Source organism: Coregonus lavaretus (assembly GCF_964263955.1).
Source record: "Coregonus lavaretus genome assembly, chromosome: 20".
In the NCBI taxonomy this organism is placed as follows: Eukaryota; Metazoa; Chordata; class Actinopteri; order Salmoniformes; family Salmonidae; genus Coregonus; species Coregonus lavaretus.
Genome location: NC_140007.1, coordinates 36706083 through 36730463, shown reverse-complemented (window position 1 = coordinate 36730463; position 24381 = coordinate 36706083). Strand labels below are relative to the sequence as shown.

General features: G+C 46.0%; 1 protein-coding gene across 1 annotated transcript in view; it reads left to right on the top strand.

Annotated features, from left to right (window-relative positions):
• Positions 1 to 23910, top strand: part of LOC311147413 (cAMP-dependent protein kinase inhibitor gamma-like) — a 48151-nt gene extending 24241 nt beyond the window's left edge. Inside the window, exons 2-3 of the mRNA XM_084184113.1 lie at positions 21133 to 21317; positions 23228 to 23910. Of these exons, the coding sequence (XP_084040239.1) occupies positions 21161 to 21317; positions 23228 to 23310 (240 nt within the window). The 5' untranslated portion in view covers positions 21133 to 21160 and the 3' untranslated portion in view covers positions 23311 to 23910. The remainder of the gene's footprint in view (positions 1 to 21132; positions 21318 to 23227) is intronic.
• The last annotated feature ends 471 nt before the right edge of the window (positions 23911 to 24381 follow it).

The following is a 24381-nucleotide window of genomic DNA, read 5'->3' as shown; positions in this document are numbered from 1 at the left end:
TATCACAGTGCCATCCGTTTTGTCTCCAAAGCCCCATATACTACCCACCACTGTGACCTGTACGCTCTTGTTGGCTGGTCCTCACTACATATTCGTCGCCAAACCCACTGGCTCCAGGCCATCTATATATCACTGCTAGGCAAATCCCCGCCTTATCTTAGCTCATTGGTCACCATAGCAACACCCACCCATAGTCTGCGCTCCAGCAGGTATATCTCACTGGTCATCCCCAAAGCCTACACCTCCTTTGGCCGCCATTCCTTCCAGTTCTCTGCTGCCAATGACTGGAACAAATTGCAAAAATCTCTGAAGCTGGAGACACTTATCTCCCTCACTAACTTTAAGCATCAGTTGTCAGAGCACCTTACCGATCACTGCACCTGTACACAGCCCATCTGAAATTAGCCCGCCCAACTACCTCATCCCTATATTGTTATTTATTTTGCTCATTTGTACCCCAGTATCTCTATTTGCACATCATCTCTTGCACATCTATCATTCCAGTGTTAATACTAATTGTAATTATTTTGCACTATAGCCTATTTATTGCCTTCCCTCCATAACTTGCTACATTTGCACACACTGTATATATATGTATTTCTGTTGTATTTTTGACTTTGTTTTGTTTTACCCCATATGTAACTCTGTGTTGTTGTTTTTATCGCACTGCTTTGCTTTATCTTGGCCAGGTCGCAGTTGTAAATGAGACTTGTTCTCAACTGGTTTACCTGGTTAAATAAAGGTAAAAAAATACACCTTAGCCAAATACATTTAAACTCAGTTTTTCACAATTCCTGATATTTAATCCTGGTAAAAATTCCCTGGTCAGTTAGGATCACCACTTTATTTTAAGAATGTGAAATGTCAGAATAATAGTAGAGTGATTTATTTCAGCTTTTATTTCTTTCATCACATTCCCAGTTGGTCAGAAGTTTACATACACTCAATTAGTATTTGGTAGCATTGCCTTTTAAATTGTTTAACTTGGGCCAATGTTTCGGGTAGACTTCCACAACCTTCCCACAATAGGTTTGGTGAATTTTGGCCCATTCCTCCTGACAGAGCTGGTGTAACTGAGTCAGGTTTGTATAACTCCTTGCTCGCAAACACTTTTTCAGTTCTGCCCACACATTTTCTATAGGATTGAGGTCAGGGCTTTGTGATGGCCACTCCAATACCTTGACTTTGTTGTCCTTAAGCCATTTTGCCACAACTTTGGAAGTATGCTTGGGCTTGCGACCAAGCTTTAACTTCCTGACTGATGTCTTGAGATGTTGCTTCAATATATCCACATAATTTTCCTTCCTCATGATGCCATCTATTTTGTGAAGTGCACCAGTCCCTCCTGCAGCAAAGCACCCCCACAGCATGATGCTGCCACCCCCGTGCTTCATTGTTGGGATGGTGTTCTTCGGCTTGCAAGCATCCCCCTTTTTCCTCCATAACTATGGTCATTATGGCCAAACAGTTCTAGTTTTGTTTCATCAGACCAGAGGACATTTCTCCAAAAAGTACGATCTTTGTCCCCATGTGCAGTTGCAAACCGTAGTCTGTCTTTTTTATGGCGGTTTTGGAGCAGTGGCTTCTTCCTTGCTGAGCGGCCTTTCAGGTTATGGCGATATAGGACTCGTTTTACTGTGGATATAGATACTTTTGTACCTGTTTCCTCCAGCATCTTCACAAGGTCCTTTGCTGTTGTTCTGGGATTGATTTGCACTTTTCGCACCAAAGTACGTTCATCTCTAGGAGACAGAACGCGTCTCCTTCCTGAGCGGTATGACGGCTGCGTGGTCCCATGGTGTTTATACTTGCGTACTATTGTTTGTACAGATGAATGTGGTACCTTCAGGCGTTTGGAAATTGCTCCCAAGGATGAACCAGACTTGTGGAGGTCTACAATTTCTTTTTCTGAGGTCTTGGCGTATTTCTTTTGATTTTACCACGATGTCAAGCAAAGAGGCATTGAGTTTGAAGGTAGGCCTTGAAATACATCACATGCACACCTCCAATTGACTCAAATGATGTCAATTAGCCTATCAGACGCTTCTAAAGCCATGACATCATTTTCTGGAATTTTCCAAGCTGTTTAAAGGCACAGCCAACTTAGTGTATGTAAACTTCTGACCGACTGGAATTGTGATCAAGTGAAATAATCTGTCTGTAAACAATTGTTGGAAAAATTACTTGTGTCATGCACAAAGTAGATGTCCTAACCGACTTGCCAAAACTATAGTTTGTTAAAAAGAAATTTTAATGACTCCAACCTAAGTGTATGTAAACTTCCGACTTCAACTGTAGGTCTGTACTCTGTAGATATGGGAACGATTTGGCTGAGATTTACATAATGCGCCATAGGGAGCAATGAGGGCAGCTGCAGTTGTAAAGCGCTGAAAAGCCCTAGTGACACTCTTCAAAATTAAATTTGGCAAAGATGTCAGAGCCTCAGCCTCCCTCCTCTCCTTCAGTCAGTCAGTCAGGGAAATGCCTTACTTGACAAACGCTAACTGCTGGGAGTTCTCTCTCTGCTCACACCAGGCTAGCGTTCAGTCTCACACCAGGCTAGCGTTCAGTCTCACACCAGGCTAGCGTTCAGTCTCACACCAGGCTAGCGTTCAGTCTCACACCAGGCTAGCGTTCAGTCTCACACCAGGCTAGCGTTCTGTCTCACACCAGGCTAGCGTTCTGTCTCACACCAGGCTAGCGTTCTGTCTCAGAACTTATACTACTCACTACCAGGGGAAATTTAGTCTTCACACCCGACGAGACAGAATCATTAGATCATTTGTTTTGGTACTGTCCATTTGTAGCTTGTTTTTGGACACAGGTCCAGGAATGGCTAAAGGATTGCAATATTTACCTGGAGCTAACCCTGCAGATAGCACTACTGGGTGATCTGAAAAGTCATAGTCAATCGATCAATAATATAATAATACTTTTAGCAAAAAATAATTGTTTTTCAATTTACAATCTGTAGAAACAATGAGAATAGAAGGGTTCAGAACTTTTGTAAAACATCACAGTACAGTTGAAAAATATATGGCAAATATAAATCCAATATGGATGGTGTTAAGAGATACAGTGGGGGGAAAAAAGTATTTAGTCAGCCACCAATTGTGCAAGTTCTCCCACTTAAAAAGATGAGAGAGGCCTGTAATTTTCATCATAGGTACACGTCAACTATGACAGACAAAATGAGAGAAGAAATTCCAGAAAATCACATTGTAGGATTTTAAATGAATTTATTTGCAAATTATGGTGGAAAATAAGTATTTGGTCACCTACAAACAAGCAAGATTTCTGGCTCTCACAGACCTGTATTTAAGAGGCTCCTCTGTCCTCCACTCGTTACCTGTATTAATGGCACCTGTTTGAACTTGTTATTAGTATAAAAGACACCTATCCACAACCTCAAACAGTCACACTCCAAACTCCACTATGGCCAAGACCAAAGAGCTGTCAAAGGACACCAGAAACAAAATTGTAGACCTGCACCAGGCTGGGAAGACTGAATCTGCAATAGGTAAGCAGCTTGGTTTGAAGAAATCAACTGTGGGAGCAATTATTAGGAAATGGAAGACATAAAAGACCACTGATAATCTCCCTCGATCTGGGGCTCCACGCAAGATCTCACCCCGTGGGGTCAAAATGATCACAAGAACGGTGAGCAGAAATCCCAGAACCACACGGGGGGACCTAGTGAATGACCTGCAGAGAGCTGGGACCAAAGTAACAAAGCCTACCATCAGTAACACACTACGCCGCCAGGAACTCAAATTCTGCAGTGCCAGACGTGTCCCCCTGCTTAAGCCAGTACATGTCCAGGCCCGTCTGAAGTTTGCTAGAGTGCATTTGGATGATCCAGAAGAGGATTGGGAGAATGTCATATGGTCAGATGAAACCAAAATAGAACTTTTTGGTAAAAACTCAACTCGTCGTGTTTGGAGGACAAAGAATGCTGAGTTGCATCCAAAGAACACCATACCTACTGTGAAGCATGGGGGTGGAAACATCATGCTTTGGGGCTGTTTTTCTGCAAAGGGACCAGGACGACTGATCTGTGTAAAGGAAAGAATGAATGGGGCCATGTATCGTGAGATTTTGAGTGAAAACCTCCTTCCATCAGCAAGGGCATTGAAGATGAAACGTGGCTGGGTCTTTCAGCATGACAATGATCCCAAACACACCACCCGGGCAACGAAGGAGTGGCTTCGTAAGAAGCATTTCAAGGTCCTGGAGTGGCCTAGCCAGTCTCCAGATCTCAACCCCATAGAAAATCTTTGGAGGGAGTTGAAAGTCCGTGTTGCCCAGTGACAGCCCCAAAACATCACTGCTCTAGAGGAGATCTGCATGGAGGAATGGGCCAAAATACCAGCAACAGTGTGTGAAAACCTTGTGAAGACTTACAGAAAACGTTTGACCTGTGTCCTTGCCAACAAAGGGTATATAACAAAGTATTGAGAAACTTTTGTTATTGACCAAATACTTATTTTCCACCATAATTTGCAAATAAGTTCATTAAAAATCCTACAATGTGATTTTCTGGATTTTTTTTTCTAATTTTGTCTGTCATAGTTGACGTGTACCTATGATGAAAATTACAGGCCTCTCTCATCTTTTTAAGTGTGAGAACTTGCACAATTGGTGGCTGACTAAATACTTTTTTTCCCCACTGTAGATGGGAGCTGTTGAATGGAGTTGAAGGATGGGACTAATAACGACTAACAACAAGATAACTAAAGCATACTGTGTCCATAATAAGTATATAGGTTATAGGTTGAGAGCTTTTGTGAAAGAGCATAGTTAGAAAGATATGGCATATAGAAGCAAACCGGATGGAAATGAAAATGATCAGAGAAGGTTGAGGGTAGAGGAAGTTCAGGAGTAAAAACAAACAAAATAGAATTATTGTAGAATTGTCTGTGTCCATAAAATGTATATAGTATGTATAAGCTGGCAGTAGAGGCCTAAGCATTGTTGTTCACTAGTTTACTCCAATTAGGGAAGGGGTGGTGGGGTTGGAAAGTAATAAAGGGAAATATATTTTTTTAAAGGATGTGTGTGTGTGTGTGTGTGTGTGTGTGTGTGTGTGTGTGTGTGTGTGAGAATGTATGCACTCACTAACTGTAAGTCGCTCTGGATAAGAGCGTCTGCTAAATGACTAAAATGTAAATGTGTGTGTAGTTAATATATATATTAATTACACACATTTATTTGCAGAAAATGACAACTGGTCAAAATAACAAAAAAGATGCAGTGTTGTCAGACCTCGAATAATGCAAAGAAAATAAGTTCATGTTAATTTTTAAACACAATACTAATGTTTTAACGTAGGAAGAGTTCAGAAATCAATATTTGGTGGAATAACCCTGATTTTCAATCACAGCTTTCATGCGTCTTGACATGCTCTCCACCAGTCTTTCACATTGATGTTGGGTGACTTTATGCCACTCCTGGTGCAAATATTCAAGCAGCTCGGCTTTGTTTGATGGCTTGTGACCATCCATCTTCCTCTTGATCACATTCCAGAAGTTTTCAATGGGGTTCAGGTCTGGAGATTGGGCTGGCCATGACAGGGTCTTGATCTGGTGGTCCTCCATCCACACCTTGATTGACCTGGCTGTGTGGCATGGCGCATTGTCCTGCTGGAAAAACCCATCCTCAGAGTTGGGGAACAATGTCAGAGCAAAAGGAAGCAAGTTTTCTTCCAGGACAACCTTGTACGTGGCTTGATTCATGCGTCCTTCACAAAGACAAATCTGCCCGATTCCAGCCTTGCTGAAGCACCCCCGGATCATCACCGATCCTCCACCAAATTTCACAGTGGGTGCGAGACACTGTGGCTTGTAGGCCTCTCCAGGTCTCCGTCTAACCATTAGATGACCAGGTGTTGGGCAAAGCTGAAAATTGGACTCATCAGAGAAGACCTTACTCCAGTCCTCTACGGTCCAATCCTTATGGTCTTTTCAAACCTCAGCCTGGCTCTTCTTTGCTTCTCATTGATGAAGGGCTTTTTTCTAGCTTTGCATGACTTCAGCCCTGCCCCTAGGAGCCTGTTTCGAACCGTCCTCGCCGTGCACTTCACCCCAGCTGCTTCTTTTTGGAGGTCACTTGATGTCATCCTACTGTTGTTGAGTGACATTCGAATGAGTTTGCGGTCATCCCGGTCAGTAGAGTCGTTTTTGCCCTCTGCCGGTCTGTAGTTTTGTTGTCCCCAATGTCTTCTGCTTGACCTTGTTCCTATGAGTCTTTTACATTTTAAGGATGGAAGCAACCTCACGCTCACTGTATCCCTCTGCCAGTAAAGCCAAAATGGACCCTTTTCCTCACTCAAAACTTTCCTTTTCAACTCTTTTGGCATGGTCCATAGTTATGTTTTGATTAATATTACTTTTGAGGTACTATTAGCACTGTTTTTGCCATCCAGCTGGTCCTATTGCAAGAGGATAGTGATGACCACAGCAGTGGTTTTTATACTTTTCCTTGTTAAATAAGATTTGGTTCATGTGATCAACCCCCTTACCCCCACCCCCCCAAAAAAAAAAAAAAAAAAAAAACATATTGTAAAGTGGTTATCCCACTGGCTATAAGGTGAATGCACCAATTTGTAAGTCGCTCTGGATAAGAGCGTCTGCTAAATGACGTAAATGTTTTTAAAAAATGTAATCACCTAGGCACACCTCATTCTACTGAATTAGGTACTGAATATGTTGGAATTCAACAGACACTGGAATGGAATGGCTGTCATACATGTAGAGACATTTGCAGTGTGTGTGTGTGTGTGTGTGTGTGTGTGTGTATGTATGTATGTATGTATGTATGTATGTATGTATATGTGCGAGAGAAATAAAACATATGGGGGAGAAATAATAAAACAAATCTTGACACCCAGGTCTGGCGGCCTCGTAAAAATATGAACATTTAAAGTCCATCAAGGGATTGGTGTTGAACATTAGCGTGAGCTAGAAACACTATAGTGCAATGCACTGGACGATTGTTTGTTCAATGTGTTTGTACTTGTCCCTATCCAAATAAACTAAACTATATGGGCAATTCCATTGTAATATCTTGCTGAGACTCCTGTTTTTTTAGGTGTGCCAAACAAAAACCATTCATTGTGAAGTTAAACCATACAGCTCTTTGCACAAGGACTACTTAACAATTTCCACTGTAAATTTGTACAAAAATGCATTTACCCGAAGAACAGTGCAGATGTAAAGTTTGGTAACAGAATGACAGTAAAATCTCCCTCAATTTTGTGACCACGTTTCCCAAAACACTGTTAAATGTCTACTTTGAATTAAGATTCAAACATGTCTGCAGAAAGAATGGGGTGTCGGCTAATATGACATATTTTTAGTTTGAAAACATCTCTTTTGGTTATTGAACTACAGTAAGTGAAGTGGATTAACACCCGGTAACTGTGACGGTAACAGAATGACATGGGTCCCTTATCTGTACTATACACAAATGCATAATTATGGATATGAATGGCGTTCTCTTCATGATGATGTATCCTGAATAGGTACACACTGGTAGAAAAATTTGAATATCTTTCTTTGCATGTTTGGGTAATATTATACGCTGGCTGTTATTCTAATGAGCCCCCCCCCCCCCCCCCCCCCCTAAACGACACCAAATTTGGTTGGTCCGGACCGCACCAAATCTGTACCAATCATAGACGTCTGTTTCACAAGTTTGGACATCACAGCAGAGTTGAGTACAGTACATTATACTGTACTCTAGTGTGCTGTACTGTCCTAAACTCTACTGTATTGTGCTGACCTATACTCTACTTTTCTGCACTGTACTATAATATGCTGTACTGTCCAAACTTGTGAAACAGATTTCTGATTGGTTCAGATTTGGACTGACCAAATTTCAACTTCTTGTCAACGTCCATGGACGTTGGGCGTCGTTGGTGCTCAGTGGGTGAGAGGGCTGGTTACAGTAAATGGAAAGAGAGGGGGCTCATGGGTAGTGTCAGTAAGAGCCAGGAGAGGTGACTAATTAGAGAGAGGGAGAAAAGAGAGAAAGGGGTTGTCCAGACTGCTTTCACACTCTTGCTTTGACCACCATGCGACAGAAAGAGAAAGAAAACAGTTATGAGCTGAACATAACAGTATGCCAGTGGAAGGGAGGACAGTACCAGGTGACCCAACTGTGGTTTGTGACTACTATGAATTCAGTTGCATTTTAATCACTTAATAAATCTTAAACCAAATTGTTATCAGTGTAAACACTAACGATTTGGTAGGTCTACCTTGTTACTTCTGTGAACTTTGATTATCCTTCCTCCTCATGAGGGGGAGAGATTAGAAAATATATTTTAAATATGTGGGTTTTTGGTAACAGAATGACAAGACACTAGGCAATATTTCTTAAACTTACAGAAGGCAAATAATTGTGTTAATGTATTTCTAATACTGTTCAATACTTTTTCTGCTAGATGTTTTCCAAGACCTCTTTTCCATCAGTTTGACCAGAAATCAAAGCCTTTGCTTATTCCAAATTTTTGGGATGGAAAATGGTTGAAAAATGTGTATTCCTTAATTTCTCAAATATACTGTAGACTTAGCTTCCATGAACTTCACGTTAGTGCTCATGGGGCTTTTTACATGGAAAGGCCCATAGACTGAGCTGGGGCACATACTCGCCACCAGCATTCAATAGACAAGGTTTTATTTATGTATGAAAGAAACTGAAGAACTGTGTAGAACAACAATACTAATCTTGCTGCTGGAGGAAATCCAACTCTCCAGTATTGTGGACTGGGCTGGTAGTCAACACAGGCAGCAGCTGCTTAAGGCATGAGAACGGACAGCACCCAGACACTCCCAGTGCCTCATTGACGCCCAGGCTTAGAGGAGGGAAGGGGTGGAGTGGGGCACTGTGCCATAGCTGAGACACACTTGGCTATCTTTCCCAGAGAGAGCCTCAATGGACTGCTGTCTGCTTTACACATAGTCTTCTGGGTTCTGTACAACTGGAGTTTTGTAGTTCTAAAACTGGAGTTTGTGTAGCTACACTCTTCACTGCTGATTATTTTGGTAAGCTGGAGAACTACCATATTTATCTTTCTGTACATTCTGATTTGAAACCATATGGTTTGACTATTTTTTTGTATAAAGGCGCTTTGGTGTTTGGCTGGACTTGGCATTCCTGTTAGGACAGTTGATTGTCCCATTTCTACTCAGCTGGTTGCTCATGGTTTCCCAGGGTTTCTCCCTGTTTGTTGTTGTTTTTGCATCCCTATTTCAGAAAATAATACATTTTATTCTGCTATTAAAAGGGTCCTTCCAAAGGGGCTGCTGTTTTGATCATTCTTATTGTCTAACTAACATGGTTAGCCTATAATAATGACATCCTAAAGCCTTTTACTGTTACTGTAGCTGAAATATAATGAACAGATCCCCAAAGCAACCAGGCAGGAGATGATAGTCACAGAAGATTTAGCTTGTTGCTATGCGAGAGAGTTGGATTCAGTCATGTGTAGCCTGTCTCCCCTCTGTCAATAAATGCAGTGAAATTAGTTGACAGTTTCCAAATTGGGCAGGATACAGCCTTAATGGGTTTAGAAGACAGCGAGGCGGTGTTTCTTTGTGCGGGTTATTACAGATAATGAGCTTATTACACAGTGATTTAAAAGGCTCTGGTGCGATTGGACCAGCCTCTCTCCCTAATGTATCAGTGAAAGCACTGCTGTTCTGCTGAGTCATATTCATTCTATTCCCTGGCTGATCACAGGCTTTTGTTGATGATGATATTGGTATGTGTGGCGGTCCTATTACATGATTTTATATTTACATTTTTTACATTTTAGTCATTTAGCAGATGCTCTTATCCAGAGCGACTTACAGTTAGTAGTGAGTGCATACATTTTTCATATAGATGTTTTGTCACATACACCTGATGGGTGCAGTGAAATGTGTGGTTTTACAGGGTCAGTCATAGTTGTATCAGCACCCCTGGAGCAAATTAGGGTTAAGTGGCTTGCTCAAGGGCACATAGAAAAAAAATCACCTTGTCGGTTACTGGCCCAACGCTCTAAACGTTAGGCTACCTGCTGTTGTCTTATCTGCAACGTTCATATACTGTCAACAAATCCCTTTATCCAATTGTCAGCCTTTTCTCTCTCCCCCCCACTACCACACATTACACTAGTGATATATTCTTTATGGAGCCAATGAAAGCGCAGCCTCTTGTTCTGAGAATCACTGCTTGTTCAGAGATTCACAGGACATTGTAAAGACACTGTGTCTAGAGGTGCTAAACTAACAGGTCACTTATTGTACTGTAGTGTAAAGATTTCCTGTAGAGGATTAAGGAGGCGTTTGTCTGGGCTGAAAGCACACCTGTGACATTCCTTTGGTAGTGTTTAGAAGCTGCTGCTGGGTCCAGTTTCCTCTCCTGCTCTGCCCTTACAGGTCATAGAGCCTCCTTTATGAAGCGGTCTGTTGGCTAATATATTGAGTTACCATTGTGACTTTTAAACTGTAACTTATGGCACTGGGAAAACAAACTTCAACCATAGACTGTAAAGTCAAGTGGTAAACTGAGGTTAAACCTGGTTACAGTTAGGGCTGGACGATATGGCCTAAAAGTCATATATAAAAACTTATGGACAATTCACGATAAAAACATTTTTTTATCTAAGATTTGACGTACAATTTAAAGGACAAATACACTGCATTTTAAAACAGTCAGCAATAATCTAATTAATTCAGAGCTTGTGAAATTATACCTAGGCTGAATATACAGTACCAGTCAAATGTTTGGACACCTACTCACTCCAGGGTTTTTCTTTATTTTTACTATTTTCTACATTGTCGAATAATAATGAAGACATCAAAACTATGAAATAACACATGGAATAATGTAGGAACCAAAAAAGTGTTAAACAAATCAAAATATATTTTATATTTGAGATTCTTCAAAGTAGCCACCCTTTGCCTTGTTTCTTGGCCCAAGCAAGTCTCTGTTCTTCTTGTTGGTGTCCTTTAGTAGTGGTTTCTTTGCAGCAAATTGATGATGAAGTCCTGATTCACACAGTCTCCTCTGAACAGTTGATGTTGAGATGTCTGTTACTTGAACTCTGAAGCATTTATTTGGGCTGCAATCTGAGGTGCTGTTAACTCTAATGAACTTACCCTCTGCAGCAGAGGTAACTCTGGGTCTTCCTTTCCTGTGGCGGTCCTCATGAGAACCAATTATCATAGCGCTTGATGGTTTTTGCGACTGCACTTGAAGGAACTTGAAATTTCCCGGATTGACTGACCTTGATGTATTAAAGTAATGATGGACTGTCGTTTCTCTTTGCTTATTTGAGCTGTTCTTGCCATAATATGGTATTTTACCAAATATGGCTATCTTCTGTATACCAACCCTACCTTTTCACAACACAACTGATTGGCTAATAGTTTTGATGTCTTCACTATTATTCTACAATGTAGAAAATAGTAAAAATAAAGAAAAACCCTTGAATGAGTAGGTGTGTCCAAACTTTTGACTGGAACTGTAAGTATTCCACAACCATAAGACCCACTAATAATGTTATTATTTGATCAAAATAGTTGTTCCTGCTTTTTTGCAATAATCACTGATCTGGCTTTCAGGTCTGTCTATATATATTACCTTTTTGTAACAAATTTAACCAGAACCATGCATAATGCACATTCACTAATAATGTAGCAGACAGCATAGAAAATTAACACCGGTCTCATAAACAATCTCTCAAGCACAAGCCCACGTGCTAGTGAGTAGCAATGACAAAAATGTAAATGTAAAAATGTAGCCAGCTAATATTTATATTTCAAGTTTAGCCAACTTGAATCTAGGTATAATTTCACAAGCTCCGAATTCAGCTAACAAGGCAAAACAGTTGAGTTGTTATGAACACAACCTTCTGTCTGTCTCAACTGTTTGAACAGCATGCAAGCCTGTCCACTTTGTTCAGATGTTGAAATCAAGTGACCTACCTTATTTCTCAGAATGAAAAAGAGTTGCCAATTACTTTATATAATTGTTTTATGCATAATAGACATTTATAAAACAGACTAAACAGCTAGTATAACAGTCTTTATTTTACTAAAATGCTGCTAGCGATATGTGGTTCCGTAATGCGCGCGCGACAAACTGAGCATACATTTTCCAGAATGATTGTTCATTGGTACGTTTTAGTAGTGTCTGCTCTACTCAACATTTGAGTACTTGAAACATAAACAGGGTATGGTTCGAAAGGTTAACTTCTCCTCTATTACAGTAAAATGTCTCCATGCGTTTCGGTGTCCATATAACCGATTCTGTTGGACCAAATCTCAAATGCAAATAGCGAGTTGAAACCATTTGTCAGAGAGGAAGAAGTGATCTCTCATATTTGTTGTTGTGAGTGGTAGGGGGAGGGGCTTGGGAGAAAGAGGCGAAGCGAGAGGTTTCACTCTCGCCAAAAGGTGTCCAAAATAAGACCAATGCGCTTATTTTGGACCTTGTCGCCTGTCTTCCCGCCTTTGGGACAACGACTCCCATTGTTAGGGCGGAGACATTAACATCTCGTCATTATATACAGATCTCTGGTGTAAATGGGAAGGTGCACAGTACAGAAGGAGCGAATGAGACGAGACCAAAAAGACATGAGAACAAGCGGACAAACGCTCATAATAACGAAAAATACACAACTTGATTCTGCGATACAGGCATTTGGAATATTGCGCTAAAACATAAATTCGAACTAATCAAATTAATTATATTGTAGCGACCCGCACAGACAGCTGTGTGTTATGTGTTAGGCTAGTAGATGGTTGTGTTGTACCTACCAGTACCCAGTGTTCGCGGGGTCCGACATGTCAATCAACCTGCTATCTGCCAATCACGGGAATGCCTGGAATGTTCTGATGCCGGGCATCCTGGCGGTTGGCGGAGTGGCGTGGAGGGGGGTTGGGCAGGGGGATGGAGCTTTGGAAGTTAAGACCAGGTTTAGCCTTTGTTCTCTCTCTTTTTACGTCTGGGCTTCACAAGAGAAGGTCGCGATTGGCTTGTGGGTTATCTTTCATTTATTTGGCGTGGGCTACGGCCAAACAGTAGCCTGTGTAAAGTTGGTTTAATAAACCGTCCATTCGTAAACTCAACCCTCTGTCTGGACAGTTGTTCTTTTATGATCTAGTCAGGTCATTACATTGGTGTCAGAAGTAAAAACTTTGATAAAAGTTAGCCAGCTAGCTAGCTGACTTCTGTGGCTAGCTACCGTAGGTGAGAACGGGGGTTGAAGATGCTTCGAGGGAATCCGAAAGTGAAGGTGGAGGTAGGGGACGATTATGGCCAAGGAGGTGCGTGTGCATGGACGTCGGGGGTTCTGGCTGAGGAGATCGCCAGGGCATCGGAGCCCAGAGGCCGCTTGAGGGAGGACGTTAGAGTGATGGCGGCTGAAGCGGGCATGAGTGCTTCGTCGACTGTGTTTCGCGCGGATTCTGGTGGGCGGACCGAAGGGGTGACGTCGACGCGGCGGGACGAGGAATCTGGGGCTCAGGATGTAAACAAACATGGCGGCGCCCAGTTCCCGGCTGCGTCCGTATCCGTTAAGACCCCGAAGTATTCCGGTAAGGCGAATTGGGAAGCTTTTCATGCTCAGTTTGAACTGTTAGCTCATTTTAGGGGGTGGTCGGATGAAGATAGGGCACTGCAGTTGGCTTTATGCCTCACGGATGAAGCTCTGGCCTGTTTGATATTGATTAGCCCCGAGGACAGACGTGATTATGGTGCTTTAGTGGGAGCACTGAGGAGGCGCTATGGACAGTGTGTACAGCCCGGGCTACTGCGCTATGAACTGAGTAATAGACGCAGGCAGCCTGGAGAGCCTCTACGGGTGCTAGCTAATGACATTGAGAGCCTCTCTCGGCGGGCATATGCTCACATGCCCCCCTCCGTGCAGAGCGAGCTAGCACGGGACCAGTTCATACAGGCGCTCTCTCCTACGGAGCTGCGCATACAGACCCAGCTGGCTCATCCTGAGTCATTGCAGGTAGCCTTGGAGATGGCTTTGGAGAGGGAGCTGGTGTGGGCTGGGGCTTCAGCTGGGGCTTTGGTGGGGGTGCAGGGAGACAGACCCTCTGTGCGAGCTGGGGGATAGAGCAGCCCGGAGCCGGAAAAGCCTGCATGGGTGGCTGAAATGACAGAACTCATTAGTGCTGTGTCGCTACAGGCGGCACGAAACACACGCCCTGGTCCCAGGGTCTGCTGGGGTTGTGGCCAGCCAGGCCATCTGCGCCGAGATTGCCCCATGTCCCCCAGAGCTCAGGGAAACGGCTCGGGGTCCGCATAGACCGGGTAGTGCGGACCCCTGGCTTTCTATCCCAACCACCATCTTCTTCAGGAGGAGCCCACCGGCACAGACGGGGAAGCAAGGCTCCACTTCCCCCAGAAGCAGACGAGGGCAAGCGGATGGAGCCTGTTGTTGTGGTGGGCCAGACCTGTGTTGGGGACTTTTGTCATGTCACTGTGGAGGGGGTGCCCTGCTCCGCCCTGGTGGACACTGGGTCCACAGTAACCCTGGTGAGGCCAGATATTGTGCCAGGTTGGACTCAGTGTGAGCCTACAACTGTGCAGCTCCGCACAGTCACAGGTGAGCTGGAACCCATGAAAGGGAAGGGAATAATGACTCTGACAGTAGGGGGCAGGACTGTGCGTCATCCTGTGTGGGTAGCGGCTGTGCAGGACCCTTGTATCCTGGGGTTGGACTTTCTTAGGAGCACAGGCTGCCAGTTAGACCTAAATAGGGGCACACTGAGCTTCCAGGGAGGGCCGGAGGTCACCATGGCCCCTAATGTCACATTCACTCAACCCAACAAACCCTTTACTCCAACAGTTAAAGCAGCAGAGACTCATGGCTGCCCCCCCCTCCCCCACATCTGGGTGTGACTTTTCCCCAGCCCCCCTGTCACCTACGGCGTTGCGTTACATGCCCCCAGCTACCTCCACGACACAGTCCTCTGTGAGCCCGGGCCGCCCCCCCCCCAGCCCAGCTACCCCAGATGGGAGGGGAGAGGACACTGTCTGCAGTGAGGGAGATATGGGGGAGGAACTGTGTTGGTCTTGACCCCGAGCAGCAGGAACGGTTGAGGCAGTTGCTGTTTGAATTCAGAGACAGCTTTGCGCTGAGTGAGGAAGAGGTGGGTCAGACTCATCTGGTGCAGCATGAGATCGACACAGGTGATGCTCGACCTATCAAGATGCGTCCCCGCCGTATCCCGCTGGCACGCCAGGAGGCGGCAGACAAGGCTGTGTTGGAGATGCAGCGGGCAGACTTCATTGAGCCCTCAGACAGCCCCTGGGCGGCGCCAGTCGTCATGGTTCCGAAGAAGGGGGGCAAGCTGAGCTTCTGTGCGGACTACAGGTGGCTGAATGAGGTAACCAGGAAGGACTCATACCCCATACCACGTATCGATGAGTCGCTGGACCTGGTTAGGGGGTCCTCCTGGTTCTCCTCACTAGACCTCCGCAGTGGCTACTGGCAGGTGCCCCTCTCCCCAGAGGCCAGAGCCAAAACTGCGTTCTCCACTAACAGAGGACACTGGCAGTTCAAGGTCCTGTGCTTCGGCCTGTGCAACGCTCCAGCTACTTTTGAGCGTTTGATGGACAGGGTGCTGGATGGCATCCCCCGACAGCAGTGTCTGGTATACCTCGATGACATCCTGGCCCATGGCAGCTCCTTCCAGTCAGCCCTGGGGGCGCTACGGTGTGTGCTGGAGAGGGTGGCTGCCGCAGGTCTGAAGCTCCACCCCGAGAAGTGCCACTTCATGAGGAGAGAGGTGTCCTTCTTGGGCCACCGAGTGGGGAAGGAGGGGATCAGCACCATGGAGGACAAGGTAGCGGCTGTCAGAGACTGGCCCACCCCCACCGACCAGCGTCAGCTGAAGAGCTTCCTGGGCCTGGCCTCGTACTACAGGAGGTTTGTAGGGGGCTTCTCAAGCGTTGCTGCTCCACTGAACCGCCTGCTGCCGAAGGACAAGGCTTTCACTTGGACAGTGGAGTGTGAGGAGGCGTTCAACACCCTCAAACGTGCACTGATCGAGGCCCCCGTGCTCGCCCCCCCTGACCTCACATTGCCCTTTATCCTGGACACAGACGCGAGCAATGTGGGCATGGGTGGGGTGCTGGCCCGGTTGGGGCCAGAGGGGGAGAGAGCGGTGGCGTACTTCAGCAAAACATTTGACAAAGATGAGCGCCGCTACTGTGTCACCCGGCGGGAGCTCTTGGCTGTTGTGGCTTCCGTCAAACACTTCAAGTACTACCTGGGTGGTCTGCCCTTTACTGTAAGGACTGACCACTCTGCTCTCCAGTGGCTCATGTCTTTCAGAGAGCCAGAGGGGCAGGTGGCACGCTGGTTGGAGGAGCTTCAGCCGTATGACTTCACGGTGGTGCACAGGGCAGGGGCACGCCACTCCAACGCCGACGCCATGTCCCGTCGGCCCTGTACTGCAGACGGCTGCCGCCACTGTGAACGGAGAGAGGGACGGGAGAGAGAGCTGTGTGCAGAGGAGGGGGTCTGTGCCACAGTGTGTCGGGCGAGCGGGCCTGTCTGCTGTGAGCTGCAGACTGTCGACGTGGCTGAATGGGGGCAGCAGCAGGGACGGGACACAGACCTACAGCCAGTGCTACAGTGGGTAGAGGCGCAGGTGAGGCCACCATGGGAAGAGGTGACAGCGCTCTCACTCGCGACCAAAGGGTTGTGGTCAAAGTTTGAGCGACTGCGGCTGGCTGATGGCGTGTTACAGCGGGCATGGAAGGAGTCAGCTACGGGGGAGGAGAGGTGGCAGGTGGTGGTCCCAAAAGCATTGCGGGAGGCTGTGCTCCAGAGTACTCATGGGGGGGTGGGGACTGGACACTTTGGGGTCACAAAAACACTGCGCCGCCTCCGTCAGGGCTTTTACTGGGGGCAGCACAAGAGGGATGTGGAAGACTTTTGCCGCCGCTGTGACAACTGCACAGCGAGAAAGGGCCCCCCAGGCCGCTCTCATGCTCAGCTCCAACAGTTCCCAGTGGGGGCTCCCATGGAGAGGGTGGGAGTGGATGTAGTTGGGCCGTTCCCCACCACAGACAGTGGAAACCGCTGGGTGCTCACGGCCATGGACTATTTCACAAAATGGCCCGAGGCCTATGCTCTGCCTGACCAGGAGGCAGAGACCATCGTCGACGCCCTGACAGCGGGGATGTTCAGCAGGTTTGGAGCTGCAGAGTCCATCCACAGCGACCAAGGCAGAAACTTTGAGTCCCGTGTGTTCGCCACCATGTGTGAGAGGCTGGGTATGCACAAGACCCGCACTACTCCTCTCCATCCTCAAAGTGATGGCCTTGTGGAGCGCTTCAACAAAACGCTTGGACAGCAGCTGGCCATCGTCTCTTCCAAACACCAGCGTGACTGGGACAAGCACCTGCCTATGGTCCTCATGGCATGCCGCTCCGCTGTCCAAGACTCCACCTCCTGCACGCCTGCCCTCCTCATGCTGGGGAGAGAGATCCGTACCCCTGCGGAGATGGCGTTTGGTCGGCCCCTGGATAGCCCTCATGTTTCCCCGGGGCCGGAGTATGCCCGGAGACTCCAGGACCGCCTGGAGACAGCCCACACCTTCGCCAGAGAGCAGCTGCTGAATGCAGGTGTGAGGCAGAAGAGGAACTATGACGTGCACACCCGGGGAAGGCACTTTGTGGCTGGGGAGCTGGTCTGGGTCTACAGCCCGCTAAGGAAAAAAGGCAGATGCCCCAAGTTGGACAGTCACTGGGTGGGACCCTGCAGTGTCCTGGAGAGGGTAGGGGAGGTTGTTTACCGGGTGCAGCTTCCTCCCAGGGGGAGAAAGGTGACACTGCACCGGGACAGGTTAGCCCCATATAGAGAGGCCTCTTCTCCCCAAACCCCAGGAACCCCCACAATTCCCCTCTCTGGCAATGACATTCTCCAGGCACCCATTCCAGGTGCCGCAGACAAGGCTCCAGACAGCCCACTCCCCCTGTGTCACCGCGTGGTTCCCCAGAGCCACGGACTGTATTACCCGTTCCCGCTTCCTTGTCCCCCATGTCCTTGCCTTCATCCCCTGGTTCCCAGAGGGGCACTCTGCGGCCATCCCAGCCACGCAGGCAAAGGAGACCTCCGGGTCGCTTCAGAGACTTTGTTTGTTCCCTCGGGGACGAGGGACTTTGTGGTGGGGGGGCTGTGTAGCGACCCGCACAGACAGCTGTGTGTTATGTGTTAGGCTAGTAGATGGTTGTGTTGTACCTACCAGTACCCAGTGTTCGCGGGGTCCGACATGTCAATCAACCTGCTATCTGCCAATCACGGGAATGCCTGGAATGTTCTGATGCCGGGCATCCTGGCGGTTGGCGGAGTGGCGTGGAGGGGGGTTGGGCAGGGGGATGGAGCTTTGGAAGTTAAGACCAGGTTTAGCCTTTGTTCTCTCTCTTTTTACGTCTGGGCTTCACAAGAGAAGGTCGCGATTGGCTTGTGGGTTATCTTTCATTTATTTGGCGTGGGCTACGGCCAAACAGTAGCCTGTGTAACGTTGGTTTAATAAACCGTCCATTCGTAAACTCAACCCTCTGTCTGGACAGTTGTTCTTTTATGATCTAGTCAGGTCATTACAATATATATATCGCCCAGCCCTAGTTACAGTAGCAACCTGCTTGCCTCAAGCAGTCCGTGCCATACATTATATCACGTGTATGTAGATGGACACCACACACAGTAGTTTCAATAAGATGCTGCAGTGTTCCTCCACAGCGGCGGGAGGCTGTAGTATAGAGCACAGCAAAGTTATCGTGTGTGTGTGTGTGTGTGTGTGTGCATTCCTGTGTGTCTGGGCAAGACCTCATTAGACCACAGAATGGTAATTAGATGAGAAAGGTCCCATACACTGTCGCTAGGCAGACTATAACAACCAAACATAATTCATTAGCTAGTTTGTAATGTTGGTCTAACGTACATTAAAACAGGATTTCTGTCTGCAGAGAAAATAGATGAGTGGATGTTTCTCGCTTTTTCTGATGTAAAGCTGTGCATGAACTTGCAGCCCTGTATGCCATTAAGCTATGGTGCTCTAAGGGCAAGTCCACGGTAATGGAATGAAGCTGAGACCGATTTTTCACTTTAAAATGTATGCCAAACAAAAACCTATGATTGCAAAGTTAAACAAACTATACAACTCTACTTTTAACAATTTCCACTGACATTTTTACAAAAACACATTTAATTGAAGAACAGTGTTAATTTGGTAACAGAATGCCAGTTTGTGGTGTCATTCAGTTACCAAACATTGCATCTGCACTGTTCAAGTAAATGGCTTTTTGTCAAGTGTTCAGTGGAAATGGTTAAAAGTAGTCATTGTGCATAGATTTGTATGGTGTGTTTAACTTTGCAACCATTGGTTTTTGTTTGACATTTTAAATAAAACATCTGAGTCTCGGCATCATTCTGTGTTTGGGAACCACCCGACCCTGGGTTACTGTGTCAATGCCTAAGCGAGAGAAGGCCTAGCTTTGGCTGCCAACTTTGTCTTTCTCCATTCTTTGTGTTTCAGGGCTTTGTCCATCTGTTTTGTCTAAGTAGCTTATCTATGGCGATGTGACCTTGACTATCAGATTATGTAGCACTTATGCTCTAGTTGATGTTCAGATGTTTTATCAACTCTTTGTAATGCTGTTGGCCATGCCATGTTGAGGCTTTGAGCAAGCCATGACCGATTCTTAATGGCGGTTGGAGGGGGAGGGAAGTTGTCGATTGCTGGAGTAGGATATGTCCACTTGTCCAGCTGCCTATAATTGTCAGACAGATTCCTAGCCTGGCATACAAATTATTTTGCTACGTGTCACTGTTTCAAACAATGGTGAGTGCAGTGTTCGGCCTGGTTTAAACAGCTAATAGATTCTCTCCCTCATCTCTTTTCCAGAGGAAGGCCCTACTTTTAAAAGGAACAGATTGTCTTTTCTTTTTGGAGCAGCATTTATTCTTCTCAGCCCCCCTGTTCTCCTGAAACCACCAGCTAGCTGTATAGTGTTGTAGTCCCTGGCAAGATCCATGACCCAATTAAATGTGGGCTTAGAAGAGGAAGACCGAGCAGGGAGGAATGAATAGCTAATGTGAGCTGAGCTCAATACGCTTTTCTCTTTTCTCTCTCCCCCGGTCGGCCTCTGCCCTTTTGAAAGGCTTTATAAGCACAGTTAGACACTTTGGTTCATAGTGATCACTTCTTGTGCTTTTACTCCTATAAAATATCCTTATTGTGTATAAAGAATGTCCTGTAAGCTTGCAGTGTTCATGTGAGTAGTTTTTAGACAAGCAAAGTTGAGAGAAGGGTTTGAGTCCTCGATAAACACTCAGTTTAAAAATAAATAACTTGTAATTAGGTTGGCAGATTAGCACTGACGCTAGCTCCATTAGCACACTGTGCAGAAATAGAAAGGACAATAATGAATTATTTCACAGTGAACTCTGAGCTCTGGATATGGTACAGACTTGTATGGCTCAATGTTGAGATGGTCATACCCCTCACACTGTCGTGTCAACCCGAACAGAATTGTGGTGCCTCAAATATTTATTTATTATATTTCCCTTTTTTCCACAGTTCCAGCTTGGTTTAGCTCAGCTTGGTTTTGTTGGCCTCAGTAACGCTCTCCCTCTCCATCACCCTCTCTCCATCAGACAAGCGCAGAAAATGATTTCAGATCAGATCCCTCCCATGTACTTTACTCTGAGTATAGGGTCCCTCCTCCCCTCAGGCAGACGCTGTAGGGTCCCTCCTCCCCTCAGGCAGATGCTGTAGGGTCCCTCCTCCACTCAGGCAGACGCTGTAGGGTCCCCACATGTAAGCTGAACACAGAATGATGCCGAGACTCAGATGTTTTATTTAAAATGTCAAACAAAACACTCCTTCATTCCCATGTCCATCTAATACCTAACCAGCAATAAGTAAGGGTGAGCTTAGGGAATATGCAAAGTATTCTGTACGTGGTTGTATGAGAAGTGTATCATGATGAGGGTAATGTGCAATGTGTGTAATGTACAGTGTCTATTTTGTATACAGCAGTACTGTGTGTCTGAGACAATTTTCCCCTTGGGACATTAAAGTGAATCCTATCCTATCCCTCTCTCTGCAGGTGTAATGAGGTGTCTGGTCATGGACAGATGATGGATGTGGAGACAACAACGCCATACTCTGACTTCATCAACTGTGATCGTACAGGCCGCAGGAACGCAGTACCTGACATCCAGGGACAGGGGGCAGCAGCCAGCACCAGTGAATTAACCAAAGACCTGGAAGGGATGGACCTGAAGGCGGCGGGTGAGCGCATATGCTATATAGCCAGGTGTCTGTGTTCTACATCTTTATCCACTTAGTCAGCATGCATGCATGAGAGCACCAGTGGTTCCGGATGACTATGTGATCACGCTCTCCGTAGCCGATGTGAGTAAGACTTTTAAGCAGGTCAACATTCAGACGGATTACCAGGACGTGTACTCCGAGCATGTGCTGACCAACTGGCAAGTGTCTTCACCCACATTTTCAACATGTCCCTGACTGAGTCTGTAATACCAACATGTTTCAAGCAGACCACCATAGTCCCCGTGCCCAAGGACACTAAGATAACCTGCCTAAATGACTACCGACCCGTAGCAGTGACGTCTGTAGCCATGAAGTGCTTTGAAAGGCTGGTCATGGCTCACATCAACACCATTATCCCAGAAACCCAATTTGCATACTGCCCCAACAGATCCACAGATGATGCAATCTCTATTGCACTCCACACTGCCCTTTCCCACCGTGACAAGAGGAACACCTACGTGAGAATGCTATTCATTGACTACAGCTCAGCGTTCAACACCATAGTGCCCTCAAAGCTCATCACTAAGCTAAGGATCCTGGGACTAAACACCTCCATCTGAAACTGGATCCTGGACTTCCTGACGGGCCGCCCCCAGGTGGTAAGCGTAGGTAACAACACATCTGCCACGCTGATCCTCAACACGGGGGCCCCTCAGGGGTGCGTGCTCAGTCCCCTCCTGTACTCCCTGTTCACCCATGACTGCATGGCCAGGCCAGACTCCAACACCATCATTAAGTTTGCCGACGACACAACAGTGGTAGGCCTGATCACAGACAAAGATGAGACAGCCTATAGGGAGGAGGTCAGAGACCTGGCCGTGTGGTGCCAGGATAACAACCTCTCCCTCAACGTGACCAAGACAAAGGAGATGATTGTGGACTACAGGAAAAAAAAGAGGACTGAGCACGCCCCCATTCTCATCGACAGGGCTGTAGTGGAACAGGTTGGGAGCTTCAAGTTCCTTGGTGTCCACATCACCAACGAACTATCATGGTCCAAACACACCAAGACAGTCGTGAAGAGGGCACGACAAAGCCTATTCCCCCTCAGGAGACTGAAAAGATTTGGCATGGGTCCTCAGATCCTCAAAAGGTTATACAGCTGCACTATAGAGAGCATCCTGACTGGTTGCATCACCGCCTGGTATGGCAACTGCTCGGCCTCCGACCACAAGGCACTACAGAGGGTAGTGCGTATGGCCCAGTACATCACTGGGGCCAAGCTTCCTGCCATCCAGGACCTCTATACCAGGCGGTGACAGAGGAAGGCCCTCAAAATTGTCAAAGACTCTAGCCACCCTAGTCATAGACTGTTCTCTCTGCTACCGCACGGCAAGTGGTACCGGAGCGCCAAGTCTAGGTCCAAAAGGCTTCTCAACAGCTTCTTACCCCCAAGCCATAAGACTCCTGAACAGCTAATCATGGCTACCCAGACTATTTGCACCCCCACCCCATCTTTTTACGCTGCTGCTACTCTGTTAATTATTTATGCATAGTCACTTTAACTCTACCCAAATGTACATATTACCTCAACTAACCGGTGCCCCCGCACATTGACTCTGCACCGGTACCCCCCTGTCTATAGCCTCCCTACTGTTATTTTATTTTACTTCTGATCTTTTTTTCTCAACACCTTTTGTTGTTGTTTTATATTTTACTTTTTTATTAAGAAATAAATGCATTGTTGGTTAAGGGCTGTAAGTAAGCATTTCACTGTAATGTCTACACCTTTCTACACCTCGGCGCATGTGGCAAATAAAATTTGATTTGATTACCCCCCTGCCTTCTCTCCCAAGCCATCTCCAATCTGTTGACACTTGTGGGCACATGCTTTGTTTTTAATGGACCATGTTTCCCATGTCTTTCAGAAGGAGACTCTGGTGCATCACCAGCCCCTAAGGGTGAAGGGTCGACCAGCCAAGAGGCCCAGGGAGGCGAGGGTCCATCCTAAACCACCTCACAGGAGAGGAGAGCGGGACACGGAGAAGAAGGGACAGAATAAGACAGAGAGAGGATCTCCTGAATGTCCTACCTGACTGGACCATACTCCTCTCCTAGCTCAACAGTGATGACAACAACAGTGATGACATCTTCTCTCACTGTGTAGCTTCTCCTTTTTCAATTGGCATTGTGGGAAACGTAGTTGACAGAACAGTTGTTGACAAGTAGGACTACATCTGATCTTGGCCTAGAGGTGCTGCTGGACTACGGTGGTAAAGGAAATGTTCTCATATCACTATGAGAACGCACCGAACTTTGGATCTATGTCTCTCCAGATGTACTGAACACTATCCTTTCTTAGAATGAAATGCTGTTGTTCCAAACCTAACGTGGAACTCTCATCAAAAACAAGAGCTGCACAGAATCTATAATCATGTTTGTCCTTTTTCTTTTTGTACGTTTGTGACCCAGTTTTCATTTGTCATTCTTTTACCTTACAATAACACATTAGTTGGAATTACAATGGAATTGTAGGATCATATTTATTTCAAATGGTTCTTTGATACCTTTGTAATAGTAATTTCTTTTCTGTAATAAAATGTATAATATATATCTTCTGTAACAGTTGTTTTTGTTATGGTATGTGCATACTTTTGCTGTTGGCACAACTAATCTCATCTTCAGATTTCCATTGCTATTAATAGGCTACCTGAGACACTCCTGGAGACTTTCATTTCCTTCAGTGAAGGTACAGTCTGTGGTCAGAACTTGTACTTTCAGTGGTCAGAATACTGCTAGTGGGAATTATTTAGTTCTCAAGTAGATGTGCAGTTTTCTATAGATTTTTTTTTTAAACACTGAAACACTGACGTTTGCCAGAAGTGCCCGTTCAGACACCCATGACTGATGGAAGTTGAATATCTGCAGTTATCATTAATATGTCCTAATGCAGTTTTGTGTACAATGGAGTGGTCACAGGAAGCCAATGTACAGCATATAGGAAGGCACCCTTGCACTTCCATTAGTTTTTTTTTTGATAAAGGAGAAGAAGTGGGATGTTTGAGTGAAGTGGTACTCATGA